This window comes from Amblyomma maculatum, chromosome 11 (assembly GCF_055883805.1).
Source record: "Amblyomma maculatum isolate TAMU_Amacu chromosome 11, ASM5588380v1, whole genome shotgun sequence".
NCBI classification, from domain to species: domain Eukaryota; kingdom Metazoa; phylum Arthropoda; class Arachnida; order Ixodida; family Ixodidae; genus Amblyomma; species Amblyomma maculatum.
Window position 1 is genome coordinate 140,464,789 of NC_139354.1, and position 15,026 is coordinate 140,479,814.

The 15,026-nt window shown below is 43.1% G+C and overlaps 1 protein-coding gene across 2 annotated transcripts in view; it reads right to left on the reverse strand.

The window, feature by feature from the left end:
- Positions 1 to 9,829: 9,829 nt before the first annotated feature.
- LOC146175082 (uncharacterized) overlaps positions 9,830 to 15,026 on the reverse strand; it is a 49,746-nt gene continuing 44,549 nt past the window's right edge. Inside the window, exon 6 of one of the 2 annotated variants that reach the window (XM_084584508.1) lies at positions 9,830 to 10,081. In XM_084584508.1, coding sequence (XP_084440634.1) covers positions 9,920 to 10,081 — 162 coding nt within the window. In that variant the 3' untranslated portion in view covers positions 9,830 to 9,919. The remainder of the gene's footprint in view (positions 10,082 to 15,026) is intronic. The other variant, XM_084584509.1, reaches the window with a different exon arrangement.

The following is a 15,026-nucleotide window of genomic DNA, read 5'->3' on the forward strand; positions in this document are numbered from 1 at the left end:
CGCCGAGAAGAAATTTTTATTTTTCGTATTCACTGCAGTTCCTTTGTATCTCTCAAGCTGGCCAAGCCCACCTACCGATTTGGGAAAGAGAGAGGGTGGACGAAGAAAGGCTAAGTGCAAACCGAGGTAGGGAGGACTGCAATTGACGGCTATAGGAAATAAGAAAAAAAAAACGAAAACACAGATTCGAAAAAACAAAACTCCTAACACACATACACATACGCTGATCTATGTAGTCATCATTCGCTTTGCATGGCTTGTACAGAAGATATTGAACCAATATTTTTGTTTATTTCATTAGGAATTGTTCCACACTTATACGTAAATTATGATCCACACTGCTCCCCTTCCCGACTATTGCCGAACCTGCCATGAAGCACTGTTAGTGGGACTGATTCAAATGAGGGCTCTTTTTGGATGATAAGTTTTGAGAAAAGAAGGTTCTGTAGACAACTGATTTGAGCACGGGTATTGTTAAACTCATTCTCGAGGCATTGCAGATGAAGCTATGTGATGTTAAGAAGATAGTGAGAGACCGGAAAGCGTGGCGTGACATGGTCCATAGGGTCACGAAGAGTCGGACACGACTGAACGCCTGAACTGAACTGAACTGATTGTTAAACTGCATTCGTGTAGGGTAGCTGTCTCACCGATGTACTGCATGGAACACACTCCACTTTCTAGGAGATTTATAATGTTTGAGGAACCGCAACTAAAGTTGATCTGTATTATCCGCCTAAAACCTGACGCTGTGATTGTTACGCATACCGATGTCTGCATGCATCTGCACACCTGGCATTTACTCTTTCCACAAGGTCGGCGCCCTAACCGCGGCTGTTGCTTACTTTTGATTAAACGAGAATGTTTCGAAGATTTTTTGGTCGTCTTTGACGATCTGGTGAGGTGTTGTAAAAGGGTGGAAAGACGTTTGCTCTATTCTAGAATGTTGAAATGCTTCTTCAGACTTTTGTTCACACTTGGATGTCACTTGTAAAGGTGAGAACCAGGCTCGTTCGACGGTCCATTTGTTCTTTGCGGCGATGGCCCTCTAGTACTTCTTCGCGTTTGAGTTCTGATGCCCCTTTTTTGTGATATCCTCTACAATTGCAGGTGGGTATTGTTGTTCAGCTAGGACTTCTCACTTGTGTTCGGCGATTTTGTAGCGAGAGCTACACTGGGCTACCAGTCCGCGGCATTTCGCGGTGGCGGGTAGAGGCAGATTATGTGCATGTGCCGTTACCATGACAAACGTAAAGGAGCCGCAGGTGCGGCGTGCGCTTCGTTGTCACCGCGGCTGGAGTTACTGTATGTGCTACCAAATGTAGCAGAGTGGCGCGTAGGGCCCTCATCTTGCCGGTCAAGCAACCGAAATATTGCGACGAAGTCCCACTCAGGTTCTGCAGGCGACGTGCCTGTCGTATCCCCGATCGGCCGTGGGTGCTTTTCCAATGCTTGTAAACCACTTTATCGCTTGATCGCAAACAAAAACACCAAAATAGCTGACTGCGTAACGCAGTCAATAAATATGTCAAGGAAAAAAAGAGCCGCTATTTCTAACGCGGGGCGTAATCTGCGCACGGCCGCAGACGATTTACAATGTCGCCTGCTCCGAACCTTTTAACTGACAACTTAAGGGCCGGCTCAATATTGTAGATACGCGCCGTACAAATGCAACATTCATCTTTGTACCAATATTTAGCCGCCTGACCTGCATTAGAAAACCAGTTTATATATCTTTTATTGGATGCGCAAAACCTTCAAAACGAGCGAGAACAGTAACAAGGACAGCATATAACATCTAAGAGACAATTTATTCCTAACTGTATGCACTTTAACATCTGAAGTAAACAATCAGATGCCTAAACATGGTTTACTTCGCTTAACTATTGTTTGCATACAAGGTTTATGCCAACAGGGATAAATATACAATGCAAAACAGCGTGGAGCTCTATTTCAGTCCTTAAACAGTGGAAATGAAAAAGCGCTGAGTGGCAAGTCCAGCCTATTTTCGATGACGAAATCTGAAGGCAAGTTCTAGCAAAAAAAAAATTAAGTTCCCGTACTTCGACAAAACACGAACAGAGTGAAACATAACCAGATATTTTGATCTAACGAGCTGTATAATGTTGGGGCATATGTTTGCATGAAAAATTGTAGCAAATGAGGTCTGTACCTGAATATGTTCAGCAGCTCTCAAAATATATGCTCTCCGAGATCATATCCCATATGGACCAGCGACCAATTGTCCATGGCATTTAAACTAGCGCATATCTTCTGATTTTCTGCAGACGTGTACCTTGCATCTTCCTCCCAGTAAGCACGTGTCACAGCCACATTTCCAAGACACTCATTTTTTAAATTGCTTTTCAGCTCTGGTGATTCGAAATGTAACCTGTTGGAGTGTAGCAGGCCACAGTTCATTTCTCAAAAGAGAGTTATAACTGCATTATGTAATAAAGTAAATTATTTACATCCATACATTTTATATCACGCCATGATTACCTATTTAAATGTCTTCTTCACAAAAGCAGTAGTGGAAGAAATATTCTTACCTAGTAGTGGCCTACAGTTCGTTGACATCCCGAGCTGTGCATTAGGAAAAGAATAAGCATTGTGATGCCTTTCATGCCCACAACTGGCTGACAAAAGCAACTTTCTCTGAGTCAAACAATCACGTCTGAACAATACTTGATGTAATGGGCAGGTGAATGAAAACCGATGTCTGTCCAGGTATCCTTACTTACAGACCTCCAGTAATGTTAGTAAAGACAATAGTTCATTCTGTAAGGCGGTGATGTTTTGTAAATTGTATAGCTTAACACTAAAATAACAGTCTTTGTAGGTGTATGTCAACATCACATCATTCCATGTTTATTGCAGACGCAGACACTTCACAAGTAGGACCGAAGTGTGCTTGTATTTATTCATGACATTATGCCGTGTCCAAACGAAGAGTTCAGAAAAGTGCAGAAGGGGGGTACACTAGTGTAGGGCACAGCAAGGAATATACACCAGCTGTTTCAAAAATGCCATAGGATTATGGAAAACACCTGTTTAATTCACCATGCTCCAAAGTTTGGTCTTGATTGGCACCTAAAGCAGCATTTCTCGGCAAACCATTAGTAAAATTGTCACGAGCACTTGACTGAATTTTTAGGCAGTAATTGCACTGAGGCACCTAGAAAAATGCCCTTAAACGGCAAACAGAAAAAATGAAAACATTTTCTTTTTGCGTTGTCGGATTGGAACCCCTTGTCTAGGATCCCTATGCACTACTTCGCATACCACCCAAATCAGGGCCAGCCAGACATGGCGCTTCTTCTACTACGTGTAGTGGATTTGGAGCAATTTAGGTGGCTTCAGGCACAACACTCTGGTGAGGAACATAGTTAGTTGTGAACCATAGCTGAGGCAAGTGTTCCAAAAAGATGTTTCAGTTTTGCCGCGAAGAAAGCCAAAATAGTTGCAATAAACTGTTAAAAAGCCCGATCAGTTTGTACGCCTTATGTAAGCAGGAGTTTAGAGCATTATTTAATCTATTTATTTATTTTCACCCATGGGGCGAGGGGAATTACAGTAACACGGAAATGTGAGCTAGTTGGTTCATCTTCATCACTTTTACCAGCGCTACGACAGGAGACAGGGGACTGGAAGATACGAAAGCACAAGCGCTACTGACAACTAAAAATTTATTGAAACATATATGGGTAATACACTCTCATATGAGCACCAGAAGCGCATGCGCTACCCCTTCACACCAAAACCACAAAACATACTGCTATGGATGGAAATATGAACTTCACAATCATAGATGATTATTGACGGTGTGCTTACGCACGTGTCGCTATTTTCATGAATGCAATAAGCTTCACTCAGATCTCTGGTCAATTTATCTTGATGTCTGAAAATAATCTTAGCCTTATCAAGGAGCGGATTGCACGCTTTTTAATCTGACAGCTTCAACAGAGCAGGATCATTAGGATTACATTCTCTGTAATGTAAGGCTAATTTGGATGAGGGAGCTCCTTTCAAAGACGGTTTATGCTGGTGCAGGCGCGTATTTATGCACTTCCTTGTTTGCCTTATATATTTCTTACCGCATGTGAAAGGAATATCATAGACTACGCCATCTACGCATTGAATGAAACGCTGCTCATGTTTCACTTGACATCCTTTCTTAGCTTTTATTGTTTTTGTTCTTTGCCTCTTCTATCTGCCATAACACAATGTTCATGGTAGATAGAACAGTCTTGGAATACGTCCGGCTTTGAATAGGCATTATACCGGACCTACAGCTGTCCGAATTCAAGCCGATGGCGAATCACAATCGATAGCACGCGCTACACGCACTGCAAAACGGGTTTTCAATGAATGACTTACTGAATGCAGGTTCTGTTGTTTTGTGTGGAGTCTTAGTTAATGCGTTTGCCTCATCTTGCTGACATCTCCGACGTGCTCGCTCTGCATCTTCTGACATTTCTTCTTCCTTTTAAGTTTTCATCGTTTGTCCTCAGCCTCGTAGCCACATTTCTGAGTCTTGTTGCCACTCGGTCGCCTCGCTGGGCGTCTCTTTCTTGAAGTTGCTCGCTGGTGCTTCTTAGAACGGTCTGAAGGCAAGCGCGGCGTGTCACACTGAACAGCACACCTTTGTCACCACACCAAGCAGAGCTATGTTCGCCCGATACACCCCTACGCTCTATGCGTACAGTTTCGTTCAATTTGTAGGCGATCGCTCAAGCAGCGACAAAATAAGGAGCAGCGCTACGTTACGTCATTACCCTGTTTGGCGGCGGAAAAAATAGAATAACATCCTTGTCTATTTTCGCTAGTAACAAAGTAGCTTCACACCCTTTTAGCAGGTCGCCGCTTTAATTGTTTCGTTAATATGCGCCAACATGCTGTTAATATGATACCGTATGGGGAAGCGGACTCAAGCACACCGAAGTTTAGCGTACGAGCGTCAACTTGTGCTAGAAATAGTCGCCTTGCTGGAATGTTTAACCTTTCGACAATGAAATACCGCTAGCTGTCGTTGCCCTTCGGTTCTTTCACACAAAGCGGGCAGTCAGTGAGGATGGTATCAAAGACAACATTTACCGATAATTACTTCTTTGCACAGCGCACTGCTGCCTCTATTTGTTTTGTGTGGTAAGCACAGAGTAAGGCTTGCTCTCCAGGTGTTGGCCATTCTTCAGTTCAGTTCAGTCGTTCAGTCGTGTCCGATTCTTCGTGACCTTATGGACCATATCACGCCACGCTTTCCGGTCTCTCACTATCTTCCTAACATCGCATAACTTAATCTGCAGCGCCTCAAGGATGCCATCTAACTATCGCGTTCGCTGCCTACCCCTTCTCCGGTGACCCTCAAACTTTCCCAACACCAAATCTTTCTCCAGCGACTCCTCTCTTCTCATCAGATGACCAAAGTAGCTGAGGTTTAACTTTAGAATTTGACCCTCCAATGAGCATCAGGGTTTATGGTCGACAATATCGACTGATTTGATCTTCTGGCAGTCCAAGGAACTCTCAAGAGTCTCCGCCAGCACCACAATTCTAACGCGTCAATTCTTCGGCGGTTAGCTTTCTTCACAGCCCAACTCTCGCATCCATACATCACAACTGGAAAGACCATAGCACGAGTTACACGGATCTTGGTTGTCAGCTTTTTCTAGGCTTTTCTAGGTCTCGGCTTTTTACTAGGCTGTCAAGGCTAGCCATGACTCTCTTTCCCAGAAGCAGGCATCTCCTAATTTCATGGCTGCAGTCTCCTTCCGGGGTAATCTTGGAGCCCAAGAGGAGAAACTCTGTCACAGCTTCCACTTCTTGTCCCTTGATGCTCCCGGACTTGATAGGGCGAGACGCCATGATCTTTGTCTTTTTAATGTTCAGTTTAAGCCCACACTTCTCACTCTCGTCTTGTACGCGCGTCAGAAGTATCTTGAGTTACACTTCACTTTCTGCCAGTAAAGCGGTCCGCACATCTAAGGTTGTTGATACGTTTTCCAGCAATCTTCACTCCAGCTGAAGACTCGTCCAGACCGGCCTTCCTCATGGTGCACTAAGCATATAGGTTAAATAGGTTCTCAATCGGAATATAGGTTCTCAATCGGAAACCAATCAGTAAGACCATGCCCAGTTCTGACTGCGGTCTCTTTCCCTTCATACAGGTTTCTGAGGAGACAGATGAGGTGAATTGGAACTCCCATCTCTTGAAGAGCTTGCCACAACTTTCTGTGATCTACGCAGTCAAACGCTTTCGCATAATCAATAAAGCAAAAGTAGATGGGTTTCTGCAACTCTCTTGCTTTTTCCATGATCCAGCGAAGGTTTGCAATTTGGTCTCTAGTTCCTCTGCCCTTGCGAAACCCAGCTTGCACGTCCGGAAGCTCCCGATCCACATACTGCTGCAGCATACCTTGGAGGATTTTCAACATCACCTTGCTAGCATGCGAAATAAGCGCGATCGTGCGGTAGTTGGAACAATCTTTGGCACTGCCTTTCTTTGGAATGGGGATGTAAACTGACCTCCTCCAATCCTGTGGCCAGTGCAGGGTTGTCCAAATTTGCTGACATAATGGCCATTATTAAGGCACAGGCAAAACGTCAGCCACCAGATGAAAACTGTGGCTTCAGCAGCAGCGGGGGAAAATTGAAGAGCACTGCATAATCTACATTGGAGTAATGCGAAAGCACAGATGCTGTTGTTGGTGGCTTCTGGTTGCTTCTAGTTTCTTAATTCACTTCCTACCCAGGGTGTGGAAATTTCCGGAGTCCTCCATTTCGGCGTCTCTTATAGCCTGAGTCGCTTTGGGAGGTTAAACCACACAAACCAAACCAAACCAAACTTCATGTTTATCCATTTTAGTCTTTGGTATCTAAATTTGCTCGCCAATCCCTCTCTATGGCCTTTTTCGGCTATAGTTCGGATAACGTAACCTCACATCCTCTACGTCACAATAATTCACTTCTTGTTTACTAATTTCAGTCTTCGGTATTTTCAAATGTCGCGCCAATTCCTTCCTATGCCATTTTTACGACTTTACTTCAAGTTGTTTACGTCACATCCTTGTCGGCACCCTATATGACAGCCTTAATTAACTATTTCAGTCTTCGGTACTTTCAAATTGCGCGCCTATCATTTCCTATGCCCTTTTTGGTTCGTCTTTAGTTGCATGACGTCGCATCCTTGACGTCACCTTATTTAACGGATTTAATTAACTGTTTTAGAATTTTAAACATTCAAATGTGGCGCCAAGTCATTGGCTAGAGACCATTTTCGCTTTTACTTTTACATTTCTGCCTCTAAATAATTACCTAATTAAATATTGGCCTAATTTTTTCGGCCACAATATTACGCCACCCTCTATTGATTGACACCACTCATTGCCCTCTACCGCTTCTCAATTACTCACAACGGCTGCGACAACTTTTACATTTTTGCCTATAAATCTTTCGTACCGCATGCACTCCACAAATGCAGGGTTTTACCTTGTAACCGAGAGAATGTTCGTATTCAAAGGAGAAAAGGAGCGATGATATGGTACGTACACTCGAATACTATTAATTTCTCTTGGAAGTAATACTGACTGTGCCTGATGCTAGCTATGAAACTTCAGCGATGTTTTCCTTAAAAGAGGAGGCCCGTACCAATGGGTTGAAACGAAACGGCTGCGGAATAGGGGTTCGACCTCTGCAAAAAATGTTCGCACGCGCTAATATCTACAGAGATCTTCCATGTGCGCCGCATTATTCGGACCACTCCATCCCTCGGCATCTGCCTCGGGAGGTGGCGAGGGCTTTCAGATAGTGTAATCGCTTCTCTATCCGGAACAAAACGACAGTCAGTCGCGTTCGAGGGGTATTTTCGTTGGCGCCGCAAGCTACAGGAAAGGCCAGACTATGGAAGGTGGCGAGAGATGACCGCTAGCGTTGCAGGCAGGTACGAGAAGCTGTTCTTGTCTACCCAGGACTCCGCCTATAGACGCAGCTGCCGTGATCTGCAGTTCCAAAGGAATTTGTTCTCATAGTGCGAGCTGGACTGGACGAAACTAGGACTCCGGAATAGGAACTCCACCTAGATTTTTGAGAGCCTGGGCCAATAAGCCAAGGACACAAACACCTCCATGCACAATGTACAAAATAGTTATTAAATATTTACCACCACTACCTTCATTCCTAGCACCTGCAACCGCTGAAACCTCCCTGCCTCTCGCTACAATAGCAAATTCTTCCTTAAAACTTCGTGTTGGGCTAGTTGGTAGTTCATCTTGATTTACGGGTTTTACAGAGCAAAAAATAGATAGGGACAAGAGAGGCGACATAGACACACAGGACCGACTCGCCCAAAAGGAAGTTTTAATGAAGTTTGTTTCTTATACAGTGGCCCACCAGTCTATGTTTCATCTTCCTCGATCTTCGACCTTCTACTGAGTCACATTGTGGACGCTGCATACTGGGCAAGATGCTACGTCTTCTGCATTCGGAAGGGGCTTGCTCCGAATGATGCAAGTGCGCTCTTTGGCCCAGTAAAACCTTCGGGAGGGTGGGGGGGGGGGGGGGGGGGGGGTTACAAAACTATGCAGGTCACTGCGCTGGGAGCGTTTTAGAGAATTTTGCCTTTATCAAGACTGGCTCCGAGTGGTTTGTTTGGAAGACTACCCTAAATGTCTCGGGATGAAGAATTTAGCTTCGCTCAGGTGGCAAGCTGCCAACTCAGAGTGCAAGTGGAAATGGATCCTGAACCAGTTCCTCCGAAGAAAAAGACACGAGAGAAAATGCACGTCGTAGGTCTGGGGAGAATTTGTATGCCTGAGAATAAACTGCATCTGTTGCGAAATGGTCCTAAATATGGTATGCAACCAGGAATTCAACCAGGCGAACCGATTGCATTGAACCACAAAGTGGCACTGAAGGCTAAAGATGAAGACCAGGAAAAAAAAGTGCCTTTGTGTGTATGTGTGTCACCTTTCTTGTCCTTGTCTTTGTTTGCGCTATAAAATAATAATAATAGTAATTGGTTCACAGGCCCTATAGCCAATTCTGACACTTTAAAAATGTGCCCTTATTTTGTATACCCCTCCTTTCTGTAAAGCCATCCGGCCTCGAGAGTGCAGAAACGAACAAATATCATTTTAATAACATTGAGGCACAATCCTAGCGTGAGGTGAGAAAGAGGAGAGGGGAAGAAATCGGAGTGGCATTTATATTCCAGTGCAGTCTATTTGTCGGACGCTGAGATATTTAGGCTCAAGCGCTAGCTAATTTCAATGATTCATGTGGCATTATCACACTCAAGGGCGAGTAGGTAACGATGAGCACCTTTCCGATCATCGGCTTGGGCGGAGTCAATTATAATTATATCTCAACGAGCCTCACGAGAGGTACCGCAATTAAAAAGCAAAAAGAAGAAGCAGAGCAGCTTTTGCGAAGGAAATTCTGTTTACCTGGTGATACTCTGTAATGGCCATGTGAACCAGTATTGCCAGGAAGTGAGCACTCTTAAAAGACCGCTTTACAGCGCGTGACGTGAACTTTGTTAATTTTAACAAGCGTTGAGGTGCCGGCTAGTTGGTAATACACCAAATTAGTTAATTTGGTGTCGAAGTAGGTCTTTGCCTTAGGAGTAGCCGCTGCCTTGGCAGGTCCCTCAAACAATGATGACGGTGCAGCAGAAACATAATTATATCCTTGCGAACATTGAATTTCAGTGCGCTTTTTGGTCCTAGTTTGAAAGCGCCTTAGATCTAACCCAGCAGTGACCAACAAGCCATAAGACTGACAACAATAGATCTTCTGAGTCTACAGTAAAAATTAAAAAAAAAAAAAACTTCAGTTTTTATTTTATATATTTATTTTATTAAATGTGGTTTTCTCGAATAAAATTAAAATTAATTTGGATATACATATGTAAAAGGGGTAATTATTTCTCTGGCGTGACATAGTAAGGCTTGGCAGTTGTATCCGCTGCCGGTAGTCGGCAGCTTACTGTCTCATATCGGTGCTGGCAATGTCCTGATTTGCAGTCGCCCAGATAGCATCCATGTTTTATAGCACCTCCTCTTGTGAAGGTATGGCCCCGAGGCTGGAACATTGAACACAGGCTGAATTGAAAATTGCTGCGGCAATCGATGATTATGTTAGCGTAAACTTCTGGCATCTACTTTTGAAAACCCTGTTGTCTAATTGAAGGAGTTCGAGAGCTGTGACGAGGATGGCTACGCTCCACAAGCAATAATCAAACCACAAATCGAATTTCGACCAACTCAATACTTTGAATATGCAATACATATGATGTACTGTTGTCCAATTATCTAACCAATGCGTTCTAATTTTCGCGACACTGTAATAATGTCAAAGGGAGTATTCGATCCACAAGAGATCTGGAATGGGGCCACATTTGAAGGCGACTGCACGATGACGAGTTTCGCCATTTTGTTATCGCCCTGCAGTGCCGCCAGAAGGAAAACAGATTTCCTTGCCACAATCTATGAAAAGTTATGCTGCTCGCCGGCATATCTTAAAATTATAATTTCAAGGTCTAATTAATAATAGAGGCTCAAATTGATGTTAAGTCAAATATATGTTTTAGACATAAACTACGGGCATATATTAGATGTGATATGAGTGCTATAAGCTAAATGATTTTCAGATGACTCGAAATCCTGGACAATAGCGTGTTTTAAGCGAAATCAGAAATGAAACCCTTTTCTTATATAGGCATATCATCCCTCGGGACTTGTAGCGTCTGCTATTTTGCTCCGGCAACACGTCCTAATGATTTTATATGCCAGCCTCCAACAGTGGCAGAAAGTGCTAGGCATATATTCAAATTATAGATACAATTATGTTTCGCCTTTAATGGTATGACGCCAAAGCGTTGATTGCTGCAGTCCGTGTTTCCTCTTAGGGAGGCTCGTTCGCGTATGTACCCATTGACACTGGATTCATCAACTTTTCTTTAATTTCTCGTCTACTTTGTGCATGCTCATTAGCACACAGTCATAAGCTACCCAATTATGTGAAAGACCATGCGACCAAATATAATGTCTCACATGACTCTTCCGTACGCTGTTACCTCTGTGGCCTACGGGTGGCATGTTTGACTCGGCATGCAAGTGACCTGCAAGGTTCCGTTTCCTCCGCTCTCCCACCTGAATTCAGAAGCCCCAGTTGGAAGCTAATGCAAAATTGGCTATGTCACAGAGAGGCCTGGAGCCAAACAACCTTAGAACCAGTTATTGCTCATCCATTTCAGCAACCGGCTACGATCGGTCACAGCAATAGCGTTGATATTTCGTTCATAACGCCGACACGGATGTTTTCGATGCTATCGAATTAAACGCCAACATTTCTCATGCGCTATCTGGTTATTCTGTGCCCTAATAATACGTTCCAGACAAAATATCACAATGTTTATTGTAGCTTCATTGAATTAAAATATATCCTAGACCAACGCACCTAGAGTTTAGCGAAGATGCAAATCACTTCCCACCTGAACATTTCCGAGATATCTTCCGAACATGAAGGAAACGGCCGATATGATTTCTGATTGCAAACAAAACGCGAGCCTTACGTACAGCATTTTAAGGTTTTCGAACATTTTGAAACCATAGCAGGGTAAAGGGGCTGTTATTTTCTTCCCGTGGATTGTGTGAAGGGAATGGAGTTACCGGCTTATTTAAAAACAGTTTGTACATACCGGCAAAAAAACAGTAAATTGCAAACAAAGTTGTCACCTGCTGATATATTTTTGAAAATATCAGCTGTTCTCTATGTCACTAGAAAAAAGGCATGCTAGATAAAAACTGCAAAAAAATACAATGTGCGCTGCCAGGAAAACATTTGTTTCTAAATTAATCAATTTAATAAAAGAAAAACAGCACTGCTTTGAGAATTCGACAAAATTTGAGGCTTAGAATGTTCATAGTTTGCACTTTAGTCAGGCGAAATGTTTTGGCACTGATTGACACAGCGGTACAGTCGGTGAGTAAAATCACCACGGCTTTCAGGATTCTAAGCAGCAACCAACGCCAGGTGGAGGCCTTGTGTGACATCTTTGACTGTGTAGGTACATTTCCCCCATAGAAATAATTGATTTAAACAAGTAAAAATCAATAGCTAATGAAAAGCCGTGGTTTTGTTCGACCGCATCCAATAACGCTTCGCAGGTTGTGGGAGAAAACAATTCTAGTTATAAATATCGCCGTCGATGACGACATCGCCGATCTTTGCAGTTGTTTGATGCTGTGAGGAGAAGCTCAAACTTTAATGCTCCAATTAGTCGTCAGTTTGTACGGTAAGGTGAAAACCTTTCCATTGTTTAACTACAGCAATATAGATTTAAAGCTTTCAATATCGAGGAATTCTGAAAAATCGATGCATTTGCTCTCTGAGCGCTTTCATAAATTGGGCAAGTTAGTGACAGATCTATAAACTCAGAGTCCAAAATACGTAGCTAGACAGCAAGAGAAACAGACGACGCACGCTGTATTTCCGTGTATGTATACAAGCTCAAAATCTCCGCTCATGCAGAAATTAACCATTTTGAGCGCAAATACGATGCTTCAACGTTGCATGTATGTTGAAATATGTGTTAATAGTGGTTTATAGTCGATGTCTCAATCTACTCGACTGTCTTACGGTATTGCCTTTCAGAACAGAAATAGCAGACTATGAATAGAGTAGTCGAACAACACCGCATGACGTTGCACGTGTGGCCTGTGTAAGGCTGAAGAAGGCCGGTGATCAACACCGTGCACGAGTGTACAAAAGTGAACACAGCAATTCAGCGCCTTTCAACACTGTAACCGCCGCATGACAAACATTGGTATATGTAGCATGTATGTACCTACATGCTGGAAGTAAACATTTGTGAGCTCCTATAGTTAAATAACAGTACTTTATTTTAGATAGGGAAGGCATGACTCAATAAAAACGGAATACCATGTTGTGCTTATTTACGCCCACACCATGCATAAGAAAATAAGTACAGAAATTGTGCATGGGGTGGTCCACTAGCAGTGTGTCCACACTGATCGGCTACTGATTATGCATCTGCTTGCTCCAATCAAGCTTGTAAGCTGAAAGCAATAACTGAACCACAAAGGATGCTATAAAAACGTGCTTGTATTTCGAAACATTCGATGCTTTAACACTAATGAGAGCGCTAGGACTCTCTCTGACCAGCATTTCGGAACCTTCTTCGGTTGAAAACGCTCGATTTTGTTCGAGATAGACTGCAACTTGGTACATATCATTACTGCCATTTTTCCCTGCCGGAAGTCGGCTGCTTATTAAAGTACGTTGTAGATTAATACGACGCTGAAACGGTAGGTATCACCCGAACGTTCTAGTTTCAATATGATGTTGGTGAGTAATAAAAACTCGTCGCACAAAAATGTGAGATATATTGTGGTTGACCCTAAAGTCAGCTTGATCCTTTAACGATTCCGTATATATTCTGTATTTCATATATTTTAAAATCAGACAAATGCTGCAAGCTTCCATGGTAAAATGGGCGGAGACCGCAGACGAGAATGGGATCTTCCGCATTTATAGACTGACATGGCTATTGTTATTTAGACACCTACATTTACGCGGCGAATTACCCAAACGGGATGCGGAAGCTAAACACTGATGCACTTTCAGGACCCTTTCACTAGTGGTGTTGACTTTTTAGACCACAGCATACAGATAGAGCAAGTAGCAAACAACTGGGTATATATAGTCAATAACTAAAAATCAACATACAGGCACTATAAAAACAGGACTAAATGTATTGTTCATGCCTATATTGTGTAATATACGAAATATGTGTTGGTAATATACTTCGGCTCTCTAGTGTTTTGTGCCCAAAAGTACTAGCTCTCCACCCTCTTTTATTGATTTAAGTGGTTCTTTATCGGTCTTTACGAAGCATTCTCGATTTCTCGCTGTCCTCGACTCCAGCAAATGAAGCGAATTCCCGCCTAACGCCGGAGAGCCGGTGTAAATTCGAACGTCTGAGAGTATCATAATGCCTTGTTTGGATAAGACGAAGCTACGAGCTGCAAGCAGTAATTGTTTTTTTCTTCATGCGTCCTTATGATGCTCATTACTCAAGATTATTAAATTCCTAATAAGAAACAGTGCGGAGATGCAACTTATCAAGCTTTGTAGGGCTAGCTCAGAAAAACAAACACGGGCAAGCAGTTTGTACAACTTGTATCGTCACATGTGGTTTCACAAAACCTTTTCTTTTGCCTTCTTTTGCAGAGTATTCACGTTTTACATTAGCATCTAATTACAAAATAAAAGTGACTTATGCCTCGCACACCACACTAGAATATTTCGCCTGCCGCCCTTTTATGTACTTAGAACCATATTTCCCTTCATGAAGGACCCGACGGCAGTGGTACAGTGGTCAGGGCGCTCCACTACTGTGCCCAACGATGCGGGATCAAATCCCGGCCGCGGGAGCCGCTTTTTGATGCAGGCGACAAGCAAGGCGCCCGGTTGCTGTGCTAAGTCAGTGCACTTGAGTAAACCTCAGGAGGTCGAAATAGCCGGTGCCCTCCTTTATAGCGTCTTTTGATAGCCTCAGTCATTTTGGGGCATTAAAGGCCATAAACCATAATAAAACAACCTTCATGAAGAATTCTTCCAATCAGCACCAGTTGCCTCAGCATGTCGAGATTATCTACATGAAGGCGAAAAAACCTGCCAGTCAAATATCTATACGTTCTCTCTTACTGCCCCAAGAAGGTGATGCAATACCGTACCACGACGCGCTGTCAATGTATCTGACCCGAATTATTCGGGCACGTCTCTTTGCCATTCGTAATTAGGAGTACCTTTTTTAGTGTTCTCTTTTTCTTCGTGATTTTCATGTGTGAATGTGGCGACTTCGCTTATGTTTACTTGCAATGCTTCTAGTTTATCCATTTTTCTTTATTAATATTTCAGTCGTCACTTATGAGCATTTCATTTACTCGATTTTCCTTTTTGTTCCTTATAAAATTGCTGTGCAATCCTATTGTAACTAACCC